Source organism: Cetorhinus maximus, chromosome 9 (assembly GCF_964194155.1).
Source record: "Cetorhinus maximus chromosome 9, sCetMax3.hap1.1, whole genome shotgun sequence".
Classification (NCBI taxonomy): Eukaryota; Metazoa; Chordata; class Chondrichthyes; order Lamniformes; family Cetorhinidae; genus Cetorhinus; species Cetorhinus maximus.
This window is the reverse complement of record NC_135887.1, coordinates 122,939,414-122,960,711: the sequence shown is the minus strand read 5'-3', so window position 1 is coordinate 122,960,711 and position 21,298 is coordinate 122,939,414. Positions and strand designations below refer to the sequence as shown.

The 21,298-nt window shown below is 40.2% G+C and overlaps 1 protein-coding gene across 1 annotated transcript in view; it reads left to right on the top strand.

Moving 5' to 3' along the window:
• Positions 1-21,298, top strand: part of ano1a (anoctamin 1, calcium activated chloride channel a) — a 228,890-nt gene that overhangs the window by 70,783 nt on the left and 136,809 nt on the right. The window contains exons 5-6 of the mRNA XM_078549492.1: positions 3,215-3,363; positions 13,045-13,099. Coding sequence (XP_078405618.1) covers positions 3,215-3,363; positions 13,045-13,099 — 204 coding nt within the window. The remainder of the gene's footprint in view (positions 1-3,214; positions 3,364-13,044; positions 13,100-21,298) is intronic.

Sequence of the window (21,298 nt, the reverse complement as noted above, 5' to 3'; positions counted from 1 at the left end):
GGTACAAAAGCTACAACTGAGCCATGACTGACACTTGGGGCTGAATTTTATAGGCCATCCACTGGTGGGAAAACATGCGGGTGGACTCCTAAATTAGGGTGCTGTGCTATCGACAGCCCAGCACCAGCCTACCCACTCCCACCATCATTTTACAGGCAGCTGGGCTGGGATGGGTGGAGTAGTCTCTGAACCTTAAAAACTTGCTTGAATATATGCTATGTCAATGGTGATAATCTGACTATGTTATCCACCTACTGCCAAAGTGTTCTTTTGGAATAATGTTACTGCAATGTGATTCTTTTTTTAATATATTTTGGAAAAAGTCAACTAATTAAGTCAATAAATAGATCATTCGAATATCAATGATAACCATACCACTTACAATGTGCACAAAGAAAACTAAAGTTATCTTGCTGCTTTTGCTTCAATGTCAGGTGGCTGAGTTTAATCAACACAAGTGGCAGCATAGCTCAGGTGTTGGGAACAAAGCCTTGTGTATGAGATCCTCCAAAAGCCTTACTGGGAGGCCATTTCCCACAGTGTGGACTTCACACTTAGGCGCATAACTCCATTGCACAGTGAAGCTGAGTTTAAATGGTGCTTAAGATTTGGAATGCACTGCCTGATAGAGGGGTGGATACAAATTCAATAGCAGCCTTCAAAAGGGAATTGCGTAAATACTTGGAGGGAAAATATTGCAATGATACAGGGAATGAGTGAGGGAATGGAAAACTAGATGGATTACTCTTGAAACTCAATGGGCCAAATGCCTTCCCTCGGTGCTGTACTATCAATGATCATAGTTAGATCATCATACCCAGTTCTTCTTTAATTTCTTGGTAAAGCAGAGGCTGCCACCTGCAATCCCCTAATGTTGATGGGTATCTGCTGGGCACCTAAGCTCTGCACATGCAAGTAAGTAAGCACATTTGATCCTAGCTGTTTTCAAGTGAACACACTCGACATTTGTAGTATATCCCTGGTCCTGCCACTTCAGCTTGGCGCCCTACAGCTTATAGCTACTGGATTCAGATCAGTGGGTTATGCAGTGTTGCAACCTGAATAAGCTTCATTTATAGGAGATTTATAATTTGTTTTTAAAAAATCACCATGGAAACCCATGAGATTGAGGAGCCACCAATGCTTTTACAGAGGCTCACTACAAACCAGCTTTTCTATCAGTTGATGAGTTGAAACATCTTATCCTCGGGGAATATTTTTTCTTTTTAAGAGTGCTGTTTTAATTTAAACTTCCATTTGGAAATAGGTAGCTGTTTACTGTCTGTCGATATAAAGTTTTGATTGTATTCAGAAACCCCCAGGATGTTGTGCTTTGTGTAACACCTGGGATATGAAAAGAAAGAGTCAGTTATTTACTACTTTTTTTAAATCTTAAGATAACCTGACTTCTAAGGCCAGAAGTCTTAAAATAAAACACTCAACAACAGCGTGAATTAGGTCCTAATTGACCTCTGAACCATTGCTTTTAGACCACTTCCCTCCATATGAGACATTAAAGCAATGAGCTAGGTAAGCAGCTCAACATCTGTATAGTGCTCTATCTGAGCAATGCCACGGGCGATCTACTAGTTCAATCTGCACTGCTTTTCCCAGAGAGTGATGGGAATGTGGAACTTGCTACCATCAAAAATAGTTGAGGTGAATAGGATAGATATGTTTAAGCAGATGGTAGGAATAGGAGGACATGCTGATGGGATGAGATAAGGAGGCTTGTGTGGAGCGTAAACACCAGCATGGACCAGTTGGCCTGTTTCTGTGCTGTGCATTAAAAAACCTATAATAAAATAAAAGGCTGAGGGGGCAAATGGAGGGGAAAAGATTAACAGAATTTCATTTTTTTTTAAAAAAGTAAGCTTTGGATGCTTGACTGAAAGACTGGAGTATGCCTTGAAGCAGTTTATCCATGTGCTGGTGAATCACCAAATTGACTTATGGTTCAGAGCCTCATTTATTTGGATGATGAGTACTCATCAGTTCTTTTTTGAAATTTCTTGCAAAGTTTTTCTATGACTCGTTGTGATATCCAGCTAAGTAATTTAAATAAGGTCAGTACTAATGTATTAGCTGCTGAAAATATTTTGATTTAAATTCCTGATGGAAATGTTCCATGGCAGTAACCAAAGAAAAAAACAAAACCCTAATATGTTATAAATTGGCCTGGGAAAAATAAAAAGAATTCTTGAAAGATCTACTGAATGAAAGATGACAAATCTTGAACTGAACTTTACAAATCTTGTTCAGATTGTTTTTTTTAAAAAAAATACATTAGAAATGACCATGATAACATCCACAGGAATGCAGAATTATTGGGTTAGATTTTACGGTCAGCAGCAAAGGAACTATATTTGCTCCTGACCTTAAAAAAAATATATATATATATTGATCTCTGTGGCATGGATTTCCCCTTTCCCAACATCATCAGTTTGAATCTGGCTCCAAGTCAAGGGGATCTCCAGGCATCGAGCAACAGTGATGTCATCAAGCAGAATAAGCAGCCAATCGAGTCAAAACAGACCACTGAATGTTTCACTTATTTACAATCATATAGATCACAAAATAAGTGTTCCATGCACATGGAATTATGGTACTAGTTAAAATATCAAAATATTTTTTAAAAAATAATTTATAAATGTAGAATTTTATTGTCATAATGGAGACACTTTGGCTTTCAACAAATCTAAAATTATACTTTTTCAGGGCTAGTGAGGCTGTTTAGTAATTATTATGAACTTAGCACATTGCCAAAAGCCCAGCCACACCTCATTTAACAAGGTGTAACTTTAATGGTTTTTACAGTGAGACTTAAGAGCATTAGTGAACATTCTCGTCAGTTCAGTGATTTCAGTTGCAGTCTGGGGAACCTCAACAACACACCCACTGGAGAAGCATAGGATAACTGACAGCAGCTTCTGGGTTTCTATGTTTAACGGCGCACAATGTCAATTTGAGGTTGCTGTTTGTTTCAGAGGGTTAATGATGGTAAATGCTGATAGTTGTGCCATTGTTTCTACTGTAAAATCTAGGCCAATGTTGTCTGCAAATTTGTCATTGGGGAAGACAAAATTTCTACATTTGTCCTAACCTTAATTTATTTGGGCACATTTTGTTTTACAATATAATATACTAGCTCAGCTGTACTTTAATTGTCACAGAGAAGTGCTTTGTGTTTCATTTGCTTCTACTAATTCTTCAGGTCTATGAAGTAAAGCAGAAAACGGGGATCCTCGGTAAAATTTCAAACATCGTTCATAAAATGACTTCTCCATTGCGACCAAATGTGGAAGATAATGACACTGAATTTAAGAACCTTTCCTACCCATTCTCCAGAGAGAAGAAGCACTTGTAAGTACTAGTGCACCATGCAAACACTTAAATTGGTATAGTTGGTGCTGCATATTAGTGTACCTATTTTTTCCTTTTTTTAATATTATTGTTCGAAAAGTGTGTCTTAAAAATAGAGGGGTGAATTCAATCCATTAGTTTGTGCAAAGATTTTTATTTGGTTTTTCTTTTTTTGGTTTACAGTCCAACTTTATAGAATGCAGTGAATAAAGATTGCAAACAAATTAAAATAGAGACAGTTGAAAATAGCTAAACTGCGTTGGATATTGAAATGGTTACAAGTTATAATTCAATTCTGTTGATGCTTTTTGTCTTGCACTCAAAAACGCAAGAACAATAATATAAGAATTAGGGTTAGCAGGAGGCCATTTGGCCCCTCAAGCCTGCTCTGTCATTCACTGATCTGATTGTGGCCTCAACTTCTCTTTTCCTGTCTGCTCCCCCCCGCCACCCCCGGCATAACCCTCAATCCCCTTGTCGATCAAAAATCTAACCTGGCTGATTTTTAGTATATAAGGTAGTAAAAGCTAATGAAGGATAAATACTTTGTCACCACTGACCATGATATTTATTTTATTGAGGATAAGAAAACTGTAGGTAAATATAGTAAAATATATCACTTATCAACCTATCTCATCATATAAAAATGGTAACTATTGGCAGAAAATTAACCTTGTGTGAGAACCTAAGATTGCTCAACAGGGTATTTAGTGTTTTGGGTGGGGCTAATGCTCATGACTCCAGAGATCTAAATTTTCACTTGGGAACAAATACTTCTAGTTGTCCTCCAGACTTAATATGGATGGTGCCATTAACAAGCGTTTAGATGCTCATCATTTGTAATCAACAGCTAGTTTCAGTCATCTCTAGACTCAATAGAAGAATCTTGCACTTGGGTCCCCAACAGGTCACTCGCCCAACCAACCTGTACGAATATCGCATGCCATCTCGGTTATTACTGAAGCATGACAACGTTCACAGAATGAAACAACAGAACAAAAAAACAACCCGTCAAAGCTGCTCCTGCCACTTGCTGTCTGTATATGGGCAAATCTTGCTGGAACAGGGCATCTCCTGCCATCTACCATTATTTCCTGCACCCTTCTGCTCACATGTAAATTTGTGCTGGAACTTGATCAAAGTCAGCTGATGACCACTCACCAGAGCAGTGGGACATCGGGAAATTGGTGAACAAAGAATCAATCTCTTTTTAATCAGACGAGATTTAAAGGTTGAGAAAGAAGCAGAGTAACAACTGAGTGCGAACTGAAACCAAATCCAATGCAGCAAGAGAAATAGAGGGATAGAACGATCAAATTAAGAAATGAAGGAAAAGTACAAAACCCTTCATAAATTCTTGGAGGTTTAAAAAATTTTAATAATGTGCCAGGATGAGACTCAATAGTTTAAATGTTTCCCTTTCTGTGCCAGAGAGATTGATTGCTGTTGCATTCACATTGTTAATGCACATTGTTAAAGGTTGCTTGCACTCTTAGCTATGAGCCCTGACTTTGGAATGTGTTTAGTGGGCAATTAATGTGCAAATCTAGCTGGTTCTTAGTAGGGTGGTGCTAACAGCAAGCTGCTATTCCTGCGAGGCTAATGGTGGCATGGTGTAAGTTGATCAAGTTTTGGAGATTCAGAACTCACGATGTATCTTGTTCCCTGAACTTACTGCTTGCACATTAATGCCGATGTGCGTTAGTAAACTTGCTATTTCCCCAAGGGATATTTGTCCCAATGACCTTGTCCATTTTCATCTCCCTGAAAGAAGTGGGTAACATTTCAAAATAGCTAAAGCATTGAACTTCCTGACCATTCATAAGTTATTGAACAGCAGTTTCACTTTAATATTTGTCAATGTAATTCAACCCAGGTGAGCTGATGTCTCTTTCTTATCACATTCTTGACCTACATTGCTCTTCCAGCTCCTTTTTTAAAGGAGTTGATCTACACACAAGAGTTTTTTTAAATCTGAGTCAGGGAAGAAGGAAAACTTTTGTTTGGATAAAACCAGACAACAAAAAAAGAAGCCATAGGTTGAAGAGAACTTCCAAACACTCCTCGGCTAAGCAATGTCTTACTGCTTCCTGATTTGGAAATCCTGAACGATAGCACCGCTCACAGCAAAAGTCACGTTGCATCCAGAATGACCTGAAAAACGATCGGGCCAAACAATCAATCCAAAATAATTGTCCCATACTTAACGGTGGGCAAGAAATTACTGGCGATGATATTAACAGATGAAAGCTTAAAGCCTCCTTCATATGATATTCCCTTGCTATTGTATGTCTTAACTGAATTATGCCTGTATTAAAATAGCTTACAGAGAAACATCTTGTGAATGCAACAGTAATTTCTAGCTTTACATCTTTACATTAAGGCATTGATATACTGCCTTCAGGAAAGTGATGACACATTATTCCTGTTCTATTCATTCCTACGGCCTGCACATGCATGGGGTAGCTCATGTTTCACAGTTCCAAAGGAATTGAATCATCTGAGGTCCTTGGTCAGTATAATTCAGCCATATCAGGTTCAAATCTGCTATCATGGTCAGGCAGGAATTACAATTGCTCCAGTAACTAAATATTGTAGTGCAGTTGGGTCACTGCATGGTGTCCATTGGTTTGAAGAATGACGATGTTCCAAAGCTATTGGAATGGTTCAAGGCAATGTTACTCTACTACGAAATCAACATTTTGTGAATGTGGCTTCCAAGAGCTCATTTTTTTAAAAATCAGAATTTTGGATTTAGTTTTATATCACTTGAGAGAAAGATGGGCTTGAATTTATGGTATTGAAGCAGACTTCTGGTTTTAAAGTCAAGGTTGTTTCTTCGTTAGGTCCAAAACAAAAGACCGATGGTAGGTAGTGAGAAGGAGGAATGTCTTTTGATCAAACAGGTTAGGACAAAATGCTTGGATTCAGGTGGAAATGAAACCCTATATTAATAGGTTCATAGCTATATAGGTGCTCGGGTTTCATGGTGGGTTTTGACTTTTCAGTAGCATAGTATGTAATCATTTTTTCAGTAGTAAGTCCTCGATCATGATTAATTGGCGAGCATCAAAGAAGCAAAACGGCTGTAAGCCAGGTGAATTCTTCAGTAGTCAGCAGTTTGACTTGGTCATTTCAAGCTCTGTCCATAGAGCCCACATGCTTTGTGTGCTACAATATCTTTCACAAGAAAATGTTATCTCGAGATGCTGGGTTTATACCAGGGAAAGGGAAGATTCAGTTGATTGATCCAAACGAACTGTAAAGAGTTTATAATGATGACTTATATATTGATTCAAGTTCTTGTGCTGTTTGGTACCATTTCTATTGTTTTGTGTTTGGCCTGATTATCTATTTAAAAGGTTTAGCCTGTGTGAAGTTGCCTTAACAGCATGATATCCTCCAGAGTAATGAGATGTAGTGATTGTTCTAAATGTTCTCCAGTTGGCAACTTATTAGGGGTTAGGTTTGGTGTGGGCTAACCCAAACTCAGTACAAACTAACATCGCCGGTTTTAGTCTGCAGGGGACTGAAGGAAGTTGGTTTTTATTGAATAATAAGAGGTATGGAATAAAGATTAGTAAACAGAGTGGAGGCATAGGTCAGCAACGATTGAATGGAATGTGCAACAATGTGATGGACTGAATAGCCTGCCCCTCTTATTTTAACAGTTGCAGCTGTAATATGATTTTGTAGAGTAATAAGGCCTGTTGGAATATTAATTGGCCACCTGCTGAGCCTTAATTAGGAATATAATTGCTTCAATTTCTCCAATAACTTAAGAAAATTGGATGAAGGGTCCCTAGAAGAAATCCCACCATCACTGCGTTTTGCATTATATTTTTGAAGATGTGCAGAGAATCTACATTGACTACACCATTCGGCAATGTATCTGAGAGGCTCACTACTCTCTGAAAAAAAGAATCACCAAATACCGTCTATTTCTGCTCTTGCACAGTTCAAAATCATGTCCCTTGTTCCCTTCTAACCTGTTAAAATAATTGAAGGGCTGCATTTCTAATCTAATTTATCGACCTCTATCAGATTACCTCAGTCGAACACTGCTCTGAAGAGAAGGGGCCAAGGTTCTTGAGCCTAAGTGAGAAACTGAGGTTCTTCAATCTAAGAATCATTCTTGTAGCTCTCCCCTGGACATTTTCCAAAGCCCTATTTCATCCCCCATGTTCGGGAGCTGAAACTTCACTAAAATCTAAGGACTTGTAGTAGAGAGTGAGATCTTGATGGAGAATCTGTCCGCATTACAAAGGTTTAAAAAATTGAGTGATGCACATTTGTCTTTCAACCTGAAGGGAAGTATAAGTGGTGTTCATCAGGGGTCAGAATTAGGTCCACTTTTTTTTGATGCATATTATTAATTTGGACTTGGGTATACAGGAGCATAACTTCAAAGTTTGTAGACGATACAAAAATCCAAGACGTATTGTACAATGTGGTAAATGGAACAGACTTCAGAGCAATACTGACTGGTGAAATGGGCAGGTCCATGTCAGATGAAATTTAATGCACAAGTTTGAAGTTATACATTTTGGTAGGAAGAATGGGAAAAGGCAATATGAACTAAATGGTACATTTTTAATGAGGATGTAGGAACAGAAAGAGCTGGTGCTGCATTTGCACAAATCTTTGAAGGTGGTAAACCAAGTTGAGAAGGCTGCTTTAAAAATAAAGGCTTCATTAATAGTGGAATAGAGTACACAAACAAGGATATTACACCAAACCTTTATAACACACTGGTTTGGCCTCAGCTGAAGCATTGTGTTCAATTCTGGGCATCACATTTTCAAAGAATGTCAGGCCTTGGAGAGGGTGCAGAAGAGATTTACTAGAATGGTACCAGAGATGAGGGAGTTCAGGTTTGTGGAGAGACTAAAGAAGTTGGGATTGTTCTCCTTAAAGCAGGGAAGGTTTGATAAAGGTGTTCAAAATTGTAAAGGATTTTGTTGGACTAAATAAGGAGAAACTTTTCCTAGTGAAAGGAGAGCGGGTGATTGGTAGAAGAGTCAGAGGTGACATTCGGAAACATTATCTTACACAGCAAGTGATCTTGAATGCACTGCCTGAAAGGGTGGTGGGTACAGATTCAATAGTAACTTTAAAAAAATGGACAAATACTTGAAAAAAAATAAATCACAGGGCAATGGGTAATGAGCAGGCGAGTGGGATTAATTGGATAGCTGTACCAAAGAGCCAGCACATGCACAATGGACTGAATGGTCTGCTGTGCTGTATCATTCTATGAGTTACAGTAAATTATGTTAGATAATTGAAAATAAGTAATATTATTTGGGAAGCTTCAATTATACAATACGTTAAGAATTGTGGTTTTTAAATTGGCATCAGTCTAACCTCTAATATGCTGTATGACCTTGCAGGGTTGTTAGTGGAACAACTAGGTTTGCATTTATATAGCATCATATTAAACACTTTAGCGTACATGTATAGATTGCTTTGAAATGCTGCAACTATTATGGGTTACTAGATTTTTGGTAGGTTTTATGATGCACAGCAGGAACTGATGGCGAGACAAATAACCAGTTCATGTTTTGGTGTTTTTTGTTGAGGGAGGAATGTTCATATGAACACCAGGATAACTCCCTATTCACGCAGAATCATTACTGTCCATTTTCATAACCAGAATGGGCAGGTGGGGTGGAGCCTCAGCATATTGTCTTGATTCACAGCTTTCTGACTAGAGTGAGAGCCACTAGTTGGCACTTGGCTATAGCAAACTAATAACTGTCAACCAGACCCATCTTGGAAATGGATTGAGCCCAATGTAAAGCACTGTTGTCCAGGCCTAGCATAACTGGATAACCACAATACTGTCCTATTCTGAGCATTGGTTTGGCACTTAAGTTTTCATTTGAGGTATATGTGAAAGGATTGGGTGGAACTGACACTCATTTTGAGGCCAGCTGATAGCAGTAAGCTGCAGCTACTTTTGAGTGGCTAAAATATTTTCCTGCTTTCAATCATTCCTCCTTAGTTTGCAGCCTGCGGTTCCAATAGTTAAAAAATAATAAAGCCATACAGCGATAATTTCCTATAGTTTATTGGAGGGCTGTTTTTGAGGTGAAAATGTTGTATTGATAAGGGAAAATGCATGTTTAATTTGGGGATTATATTAAATAGAATGTCCACTATTTATTATGGAGTGTCCTGATGAAGCATTAGAATGGATTGGGGTTGTCCACTCCCTATGATTAATTGCAAAATGAAGTACAAGTACCAGACTAATACCTGGAATGGGTGGGTTGTCTTTTGAGGAAAGGTTGGGCAGGCTAGGCTTATATCACCTGGAGTTTAGAAGAGAAAGAGGCAACTTGATTGAAACATGTCAGATCCTGAGTGGTCTTTTTCGAAAATTCATTCAAGGGATGTGGGCTTCGCTGGCTGGGCCAGCATTTATTGCCCATCCCTAGTTGTCCTTGAGAAGGTGGTGGTGAGCTGCCTTCTCGAACCAATGCAGTCCATGTAGGTAACCCACAATGCTGTTAGGAAGAGTCCCAGGATTTTGATCCAGCAGCAGTGAAGGAATGGCGACATATTTCCAAGTCAGGATGGTGAGTGGTTTGGAGGGGAACATCCAGGTGATGGTGTTCCCAACTATCTGCTGCTCTTGTCCTTCCAGATAGTAGTGGTCGTGGGTTTGGAAGGTGCTGTCGAAGGAGCCTTGGCAAATCCATATAGTGCAGCTTGTAGATGGTACACACTGCTGCTACTGTGAGTCGGTGGTGGAAGGAGTGAATGATTATGGACGTGGTACCAATGAAATGGGCTACTTTATCCTGGACAGAGTCAAGCTTCTTGAGTGTTGTAGGAGCTGCACTCCTTCAGGCAAGTGGAGAATATTCCATCATACTCCTGACTTGTGCCTTGTAGATGGTGGACAAGCTTTGGGGAGTCAGGAGGTGAATTACTCGCCGCAGGATTCCTAGCCTCTGACCGGCTGTTATAGCCACAGTAATTATATGGTTTGTCCAGCTCAGTTTCTGGCCAATAGTAACCCCCAGGATGTTGATAGGGATTCAGTGATGGTAATGCCATTGAATGTCAAGGGGCAATGGTTAGATTCTCTCTTGTTGGCGATGGTCATTGCCTGGCACTTGTGTGGTGCAAGCATTACTTGCCATTTGTCAGCCCAAGCCTGCATATTGTCCAGGTCTTGCTGCATTTGGACATGGACTGCTTCAGTATCTGAGGAGTTGTGAATGATGCTGAACATCATGCAACCATCAGCAAACATCCCCACTCCTGACCTTATGATGGAAGGAAGGTCATTGATGAAGCAGCTGTAGATTGTTGGGCTGAGGACACTACCCTGAGAAACTCCTGCAGTGATGTCCTGGAGCTGAGATGATTGACCTCCAACCACAATTACCTTTCTTTGTGCTCGGTATGACTCCAACCAGTGGAGAGTTTTCTCCCTGATTCCCATTGACTCCAGTTTTGCTAGGGCTCCTTGATGCCCCACACTCAGCCAAATGCAGCCTTGATGTCAAGGGCAGTTACACTCACATCACCTTGGGAGTTCAACTCTTTTATCCATGTTTGACAGGGTGGATGTGGAGAGGATATTTCCTCTAGAGGGAGAATCTAGAACTAGGAGTCACTGTTCAAAAATAAGGGGTCTCCCATTTAAAACTGAGATGAATCTTTGGTACTCTCTTTCTGAAAAGGCGGTGGAAGCAGAGTCTTTTAAATGTTTTTAAGACAGAGGTGGATTGATTCTTGGTAAGAAAGAGGGTGATAGGTTATCAGGGGTGGCGGGATGCAGATTTAAGGTTACTATCAGATCAGCTATGATCTTATTAAATGGCAGAGCAGGCTCGAGGGGCCGATTGCCCTACGGCTGCTCCTTATTTGTATGTGTAAGCTCATGCAATTTTACAGAAGGCCACTCAGCCCAACACAACTCTGCCAGCCATCTGAAAGAACTATTGGTTGTTCCCATTCGCTTGTCCTTTCTACACTTGAGAGAAGGTTCATTCAACTCATTCTTGGTATGAAGGGCTTACCTTCAGAAGAAAGGTTGTAAAGGTCTATCCCCAATGGAGTTTAGAAGAACAAGTGATCTTAGTGAAACAGATAAGATCCTGAGGGAACTTTACAGGGTTAATTCCAGAACGATGCTTCCTCTTGGGGAGACCATGTTTCCCTTTTAAATTGGAGATGGGAAATTTTTTGAGGTCATGAGTCTGGAATTTTCTTCCCCAGAAAACAGTGGAGGTTGGGTCATTTGAACTTATTCAAGGCTGAGTTAGATAGATAAGGGAGTTGAGGATTATGGCGGGGCAGAGAGGAAAGGGGAGTTGAGACCACCCCAAGATCAGTTATGAGTTTATTGATTGGTGGAGCAGGCTCATATGTGTTCCTACACTTACTTTTTAATTTTTTTCCTTTTGCAAATATTTATCCACTTTCCTCAGTTGGTCTTGAGAACAGAATTTTCTGGTTGTAACTCATCTAAATCTAACTCGCATACAGTTAATTTTCAGGAGGAAGGGGTGTTGCAGAATGTCTTGAAAAGCACAAAAGGGCAGTACAGGGGTGGGAATTTCTTGTGTGCTCAAGTTATCTCCGTCACTCTCTTGTACGTTCTCATGAACCATTATTGCCAGGACTCTGCATTTCTTTTTTTGCTGTGATGCTAAAGATGGAGCCATTTTTGATCCTTGGGTTTTTAATTGGTCATCAAATGTGGCTGAGCTTTTGTAGGAATCCATGGGTTCAATTTCTTGTCTTTACAAGCCATACAAAAATAAACGCTTAGTTCCTGATATGTCTCATCATTTTTGCTCTATTTAAAGGAAGTATGACTGACTTTGATGCATTGGGATCTTTAGCTTGTAACCTGCAGTTCTCAAAGAATTTGCAAAACCAAGCTCTGTCCCCTCAATAGGAACAAAACCTTGGGCACGTGCAAAAGTTAACAAATTAGCCAGTGGAATGCAAGTTGCCCTGGGCAAGCAAAGAGAAATTGGAGCTTCTTCCACTTTGACCTTGAGTGAACACGTTGATTTTCCCCCAACATTCTGTTTGTAAGATAGAAAACCATAACATCTTGCCAGCTTTCGTTCAAATGTTAATGTCTTGATTGACACGTAAGATTTCTTTACTCCAGAGGTACAACCTAGCCTTACACGCTTTATGGTTCTCTTTTTACTGTTTTATCATAAATATATATGCAAAGGCTGAATTAAATTCAATTGTTTATCATGATTTATGGTCTTCCTGGTTCCTTTTTAAAAAATTCAACTCCCATTTTTTTTTTTCTGCCCTCTCCCCACTCCCACCCCTGGGAAAACTTAATCCAGGTTCCTGCTCTTGTCTGGATGTCTAAGAAGTTGTTGAGGATTCTTTTTGTATTGCTCTCATGATCACTTTGTGGTCCAAATCCTAAGGAAAGTAATTCAAAAATGAGGTGTTATATATTAGCGATTTGAGAAACGAAATAGTAGTACAGGAATATGAACTCTTTAAAGGGACAGAGGGTTCATTAAAGGGATAGAAACCCTCAGTTTCCCAAGATTATGAAGGTATCAAAATTCCATGACTGCTATCAAGAATTTAGACAATAGCTTGATTGTTTATAAATCTTCCTGCCATGTTTAATTAAACTTGTTCTTTTTCTTAACCCCCCCACCTCCTCCCCCACAGATTTGATCTTTCAGATAAGGATAACTTTTTCACCAGTACAACAAGAAGCACAATAGTGAGTATTGAAACTTTATTGTGAAGCTTAATTTGGGTCACTAATAACTTGCAAACTCCATTTTCATTTTTAGTTACAGATATCATACGCCCAGCCACTCATCTGTGATATCTTGCAAATAACACCTTTTGAAATGGTTAAATTATCTCCATTTTATGTAACCCCCTCAAGGCAATTTCTGTGTACGGTCTAGCTGTATAAAATTTAGAAAAAGGGCTACCTTGGAAAGTACAATGTACATGACTCTCACTTGGGAAAACTAGGGTTTGAATTTGAGTCTCAGCTGACCTACACTCTGGCTGCAGCATGAGTAAGGTTCCAAGACTTTATTACATTGGTCGCTGTAAATTCGTCAGAAGTTGGCATTAAAGCCTTGCCAATGCCCGGTCTCTGGATCAAAAGGAAAATAGTTCTATGGTTTTAAAAATTATAACTCCAGAAGCAAAAGGCAAAAAGATCAAATTATGAATAGAAATTTTGTGACCTGATATCCCAAAAATGATCATCATATTGATACAGAAGTGTAAGTTGATCATGAATATGTGAACCAGTAAACTGTTCAATACAATTGTTTATCCTACAGTCTGCACTCTGCACTCTGGTTTGATGATGATGTGTGCTGATGTCAGACAAAGTGAATTCCAATTTAGTTCATTAATGACTAGTTATTGACAGAATTAGAATTTTTGCCCAACATGAGCACAACTGAAGTGGAAGTGTGTGCAGATTAATTCAAACAGTGGGACACATCTTTTGGTAAGGTTTAATCAACTTTCAAAAAGATTTTTGAAAAAAATCCACTGCATGACTAATGTCTCTAATTTTAATAAGCATTTATATTTGGTATGATAAACATCCAGTGCACATCTGCAAAACAAATGCAATTTTATATCATTAAACTTTATTGGGTGCAAATGACCGCATTGTGTACATTTATCTGCTCATATAGAAAGATTACTCTGCACATTATGAAGATAGTGTTTGGTAATAAGGCACCACCTGAGTCCAGTGTCTTCAGAATTAGCACTTCAATCTTGTAACTGACTTATGAAGCTAGGATTGGTAAACATTGCCTAAAAGTATTACACAACTTGAGAGTAATAATATGGTTTATGATGTCAATTAGTTTAATGTCTAGTTTTCATCTCGCATGGCTGGGGTATACTGAGGTTTTGGCAGAGTGCAGAAGAGGGCCACAAGATTGATTCTTGGGCAAACACTTTAGTTATCCAAATACAGTGAGAGTAACCCATATACAGTAAGTGTAAAGAGCAGGTCTGGTTTATGTTGGAGAAAAGTACACTCAGCCAGTTTGATTAAGGAACTATACTGTTTTTGTTTGGGCTAATTGTTTCAGCTGGATAGTTTAGGAAGTATCAACAGTCACACTTGAAATTTAGCTAAAGGCAAAACAAGGTTGGATGTAAGGTGAATAATCTTCCAGAGAATAATGGGCCAATGGAATAAGTTGCTGGCTCATATAATGAATGCTGATTCATTGTATTCTTCAAGAGGGAGCTAGACCTATTTCTGACTGGGATAGAGATCACTTCATACAAGAGGTATGTACCCTGTAATATAAATCAGGATCATTGTGATCGTTTGGCCTATTTTCAATTGCCTAAAGCAGTGAGAGTACTTTCAGATTTTATTTGCTGCATTGGCTTGGGTTTCACCTGTTTTTCACCTCTTCCAGAAAGTTGGATCATGTCCGGTGGCTAGAGTGTCTGTACCATGATGCATAAGGCATGACAGCTATAAGGAACAGGCTAGGTAGACCACGTGGTTTTTTGCCTTCTGCATCATTTTATCAATTTTGTATGTAAATAATTTTGCAGCACGCTAAATGAAATATGAGCATGTTTCTTGTGCTTTCTAAACGGGGAGGATAAGTTTATGTAAACTAATTTCCCTTGTCTTTATTTTTGACTGATGCCTTGTCATATTCAAAATGGGAAAATCATTTTGCTGCACTATTTAAGATATGAAGGTAAATTAATTCTGAATGTCCAGAGATGATGCCTTTGATTCTAAATTTACTGATAAGGAGATAACCTTCTGTCTGGTCTGGTCTTGAAGAGTATCTACATGCCACATACTTTGGTGAAAGGGCATCTTAAAATACAGCTTTAACAGCATAAGTTTTTTAAAAATATGGCAATGAGTGGATCCTGCCAGCTAGGAGACGTTTACTGAATTTTATCTATATTGGAAGAAATGGTTTATGTTGAAGTACTAATGTTTTTCCATCGACTCCTTTTTCTTCCTCCCTCTTTATGGTGAACAGAAAGATGATGCATTGCTGATTCCCTGAAGGTCAAGAGGGAAAGGGAATATTGGCGCAAAACCATTTAACAATGGATGTCCTGATACTCTTAGGCAATGCATTGGTGAAAAAGAGCAGGAATAAATGAACAATGGCCAAACTGGAATGTGGTTTTTCAAATAGTTACATTTCCCCTAAAGATTTTGTCCTCAGTTCCTACATTGAGTATCTTGTCTACCAGCCATGACTGTTTCATCTCAGATTCCTCTCAATGTGATCAGAGCCATTTCAGTCACTTGAGGATGGGCAATCAGGGAACAAGATATTATTGATTTTTCCCAAACTACAGGAAATGTCCATTTAAAATGGCTAGAAGCCATGTGACAAAATGACTATATCAGAATGCTGAGGGAAGGATTAATCTAGGGAAAGGGTCCTCCTGTAACTTGGTTGCGACTACTTGAAGAATAAGCAGTAAGCTTCAAAATATATAGAGATAGGACATTCCTCACCAAGGCCCAGTCTCTGGAAAATGAGCTGCAAAAATGAGGTTGGCAGTGAGAATATTTTTACCTTTATTATTGATTGGAGAGAAAACATCTCCAATTAGAGATCCCATCTGAGATGTTGAATTATGCTGATTAGTGGTGTTGGCAAATATAGTGTTCAATGAATCATACAAAGGTCTTGCTCTCCAAGTTCTAATTTGTTTTGTTTTTGGATGTGACTGCCCTGATATTTTTAGAACCAGGTGAGCAGTTGTTTAGGAATATGGGACTGAAGTACGTCCTTACAAAAACATGCATGCTAATGAACAACAAAAATTTACATTGTTAACTTGGGGGTACTTCTCAAGGTGCAAGGAAAATTGGCACTGAGTTTAAAAAACAAGATGTTAGGAGTGGTGGCCAAAAGTTTAGTCAAAAAGGTGGGTTTTAAGGAGAACTTTAAAGGAGGGGAAGGTGTCGTGATGGCAGAGGGGTTTAAAGAAGAAGTGCACATCTAGGCTGTTGAAGATGCAATGGCCAATGAAGAAATAAAGGACGGTGGGGGGAATACAGAGCCACAGAAACAGTGAGGGTTGGAGGAGCATAGAGATCGGGAGGGATGAAACCATGGCAAGGTGAGGAAAATAATTCAATTCTAGACATTTGAGGACACAAGGTCAGATGTTTGCCCTCAAGGTGGGCAGCTCAAGTTGGGAAACTTCCAACTCGGCAGACTCCCCCAGGGTTAAGGAGCTCTTTTAGACCCAGTTTTTGCTCTGGGGGAAGATAAGAGTCTGACCAGCTGACGCTGAGAGCAGATTATAGGCAAGTGCTGAGGCAGGCTGGTTAGAAAGCCTGCCTAGGTTCTCTGGGAGTTCATCCAGGTTGCTTTAGAAGCTGTTCAGCCCTCTGGCCCTCACTCCTCAAACCTCACATTACCACCCCCATGCCAACGCATGCCCCCACCCACCTCCATAGTCAGAATCCACTATGGGCAACCTCAAGCCATGTGGAGATGAAAAAATAAACTTCTAACTATCTAATATTGCTCTTGATCTTGATAGTGAGAAAAACTCCAAGGAATCCATTCAAAGCTTTTAAATCTCCTCAACTGGATAATCGCTTATAAAAATAATCAGCTAATTATTTACTAGCCTCATTAAACTGATGAAACCATGAACCCAGAACCCCCTACTGGGAGAATTCTAGCTTTCAAAACTCAGTCAAGCATTCATAGTGAAATAATAATGGCCCTTGGAAAGCTCTATTGAAACTGCATGAACACATGGTAACTTTTTTCTAACTTACACCAGATGGCCTGTCAATCAAATCAGCCCAGCAGATGGAGGAGGGTTCAATCAAGGCATTCAAAAGGGAATTTGACTGTTATCTGAAAAGGAAGAATATGCAGGCTTAAGGGGAGAAGGCAGGGGGATGGCACTAGGTGAATTGCTCATTAAGAAAGCCGGTGCAGACTCGATGGGCTGAAAGGTCACCTCCTGTGTTGTAATGCTTCTGTGATTCTCTGATGATCAGACAAAAGTGCTGAACGTGATTTTTGGATTCCATCATCTGCCAATATTTTTTTGTTGGAAATTAAGAAACCTCAGAATCAGAATCAAAGACTTGACACCAGTTGAATATTTTCACCAATGTTCACATTCCCTTATTAACTTTTAATATCATTGCAATCATGATTGCTCAATCATTTTGAATTGTACCAATAATTAGCAGCTCTTCCTGCCTGATCAAAATCCCTCATAATGTTAATAAAGCATAGACAGCTCAAAGTTGAACTGGAATGTCAATTACATGGAGTGGTGACCCACCAATACACGTGCCTCCAATTGCTAGATGTCCAAAAACGATGTTGAAACAAGACCAAGAGCCGAGACCACATTCCATGGCATGATGAGAATTATTTAGTACCAGGATCAGCTCTTTATAACAATGTAGTGCAATAGAATAGGTGAAATTGGCAGACATTGTATTTAGATGAAGCTTTGGACAAAGCTATTGGTGCAAGTTGATTTTTGACCTGAAGACCTATAGCTAAGGTGCTCTGGTACAGATTAAAAGAACAGCAGAATTAGGACTATTTTAAAGTAGGCCAACAGGGTGGCATGCAGTGATTTCCAATGACATTGAATCAATGTGTGTGCCCATGAGTGCATATTCATGTGTTTGCATGTATGTACTACAGTTTTGCATTATATTTCATTGTTGTGTACTCTCTTCTGTAAAAGTTTGGGAAGCAGAGATTGTTTATAAAGGCAATAATATCCAGGCAGAAAAGAAAGTAGCTTTTACGTGCACACAAGCATATGAACATGGAGCAGGGATAGGCCTCTTGGCCCCTCGAGCCTGCCCTTCCATTCAATAAGATCATGGCTAAACTGATTGTAACTCCTGCCTACCCAATAACCTTTTACCCCCTTGTTCCTAGAGTGGCATAGAACCTCTGTCTATTGTGTTTACTTTAAAATCCCGAAGCTCAGTGGTTGTTGCATTCCTTTTACACTGATGGGAAGTATTTAAAAAGAAAATTGATTTAACTGTACAATGTCAAAGTGCCACCAGGAAATACATGAGCTTATGTGCAACTAAATGAAGGTGACAGAAGGACTTGTGCCCTGTCCCAGCACTGATACTTAGCTAATTGTTAAATCTGGAATGTAAAATTTGAAACTGCATTCACTTGTGTGAACACTTTTTTTTCCCAACAATACTTGCATTAAGTCAACATCAAAGAAACCCTTGATGGCAAAAGTTGAAGCCTAGGGGGGAAATCTAACTGCATCTGCCATTAGTTAGACTTGCCCTTGCACTTCATTGCTGGGGTGTGAGCATCACTGGCGAGGCCAGTATTTATGTCCAATCCTAATTGCTCTTGAGACAGTGGTGGTGAGCTGCAGCCTTGAGTTGTTGCAGTCCATCTGGTGCAGCCACATCCACAGTGCTATAAGGCAGGGAGTTCCAGGTTTTTGACTAAATGAATAGTGAAGCCAGGATGGTGTGTTTCTCGGAGGGTAACTTGCAGGTGGTGGTGTTCCCTGTTGCATCTGCTGCCCGTGTTCTTCTAGGTGTTAGAGATCACCGGGTTTGGAAGGTGCTTTCGAAGATGCCTTGCTGCAGTATATTTTGTAGATGGCACGCACTACTGTCACTGTGCACCGGTGGCGGATGGGGTGCCAATTTCCTGGATGTTGTTGAGCTTCTTCAGTCGTGTTGGAACTAAATTCACCCATCACGTTCCTGTGCCTTCTAGATTGTGGACAGGCTTTGGGGAGCCGGGAGATGAGTTACCCAAACTCTGGCCTGCTCTTGTAACCACAGTAGTTATATGGCTTGTGCACTTCAGTTTCTGCTCAATGGTGACCCTTGTCACTGGACGTGGATGGTGATGGCATTTTAAGAGGATATTGGAACTTTGTGTGGCAGTAAGCTGAACATGTGAGCCAGGGAAAACCGGGAATTAGGACTTGAGTAAACAGGACCAACAACTGCGGGGGAGAAATTCATTTGTGTAGCATTATGGAGACTCAATTTCCCCTGGGGGTATGTGGGTAGGCAGTGCTGGGAGCTGCTACCGGCACAGCCCACAGAATACTCTTCAATGATATTTCTCCCCCTGTTTATCTCCTTAACCAATTTGACGGAAGGCTTTGGGAAATTAGCACAAGGACTGAGAAGGCAGTAAATTAGCAGGTCAATTCAATGTTGAATCAGACCAGGAAGAACGATTGGATTGAGAGAGAAAGGAGAAAAAAACAAAGGAAAAATAAAAGTTTATACTTTTAAAATTCCCAACAATTAAATCATGAGGGAATGAAACATCACACTTTAGTAATAGTTATTTTCAGCGCTAGAGAGCTTGTTTGATAGTAATTGACACTAATCAGATCATTAGAAGGGTGGTGATTGTGTTACATTTCACTCAGGGACACATAGTTGCTGTCACATACACTTTTACATGCATGTTGTAATCCGGAGCTTTGGCTAGCGATGGGAGAGGCTCCGATTTTCTTTCCATCGCATAGCTGACCAGGAATCTCTCCTGCTCTTGTCACTTGCTATTGGTGTATGTTGGAAGCATTTACAAGTTGATATTCAATCAGTTTGGCCACATTATGAACACCTTCCTTGAACAAGTCCTGTGGTGGGAGTTGAGCCCAGAGCTCCTCACTGTAAAATAGTCTGTAACCTCCTGGTCCAGCATATTCCCCCACTCTGCCACTACCACCAAGCCAGGGGATAAACCCTGGTTCAATGAAGAGTGCAGGAGGGCATGCCAGGAACAGCACCAGACGTACCTAAAAATGAGGTGTTGACCTGGTAAAGCTATAACATAGGACTACTTACATGCCAAACAGCATGAGCAGCAAGTGATAGACAGACGGAGCTAAGCGATTCCACAACCAACAGATCAGATCTAAGCTCTGCAGTCCTGCCACATCCAGCTGTGATTGGTGGTGGGGAATTAAATAACTCACTGGAGTTATTTAATTGCCCCCATCCTCAATGATGGAGGAGCCCATCACGTCAGTGTAAAAGATAAGGCTGAAGCATTTGTTACAATCTTAAGCCAGAAATGCTGAGTGGATGATCCATCTTGGCATTCTCCAGAGGTCCCCAGCATCACAGATGCCAGTCTTCAGCCAATTCAATTCACTCCATGTGATATCAAGAAATGGCTGAAGGCACTGGATATGCGAACGCTATGTGGCCCGACAACATTCAGACACGAGTGCTGAAGACTTGTGTTCCAGAACTTGCCGTGCCCCTAGCCAAGCTGTTCCAGTACAGCTACAACACTTGCATCTACCCAGCAATGTGGAGAATTGCCCAGGTATGTCCTGTATGCAAAAAGCAGGGCAAATCCAAACCAGCCAATTGCATCCCCATCAGTCTACTCTTGATCATCAATAAAGCGATGGAAGGGGTCATCAACCGTACTATCAAGCTGCACTTGCTTAACAATAACCTGATCACTGACGGTCGGTTTGTGTTTCTCCAGAGCTACTCAACCCCTGACCTCATTACAGCCTTGGTTCAAACATGGACGAAAGAGCTGAACTCCTGAGATGAGAGTGACTGCCCTTGACATCAAGGCTGCATTTGACAGAGTGTGGCATCAAGGAGCCCCAGCAAAACTGAAATCAATGGGAATCAGGAGGAAAACTCTCCACTGGCTGGAGTCATACCTAGCACAAAGGAAGATGGTTGTGGTTGTTGGAGGTCAGTGATCTCAGTTTCAGGACATTACCGCAGGAGTTCCTCGGTGTAATGTCCTAAGCCCAACCATCTTCAGCTGCTTCATCAACCACCTTCCTTCCATCATAAGGTGGGGATGTTTGCTGATGATTGCACATGTTCACCATTCACAACTCCTCAGATACTGAAGCAGTCCATGTCCAAATGCAGCAAGACCTGGACAATATCCAG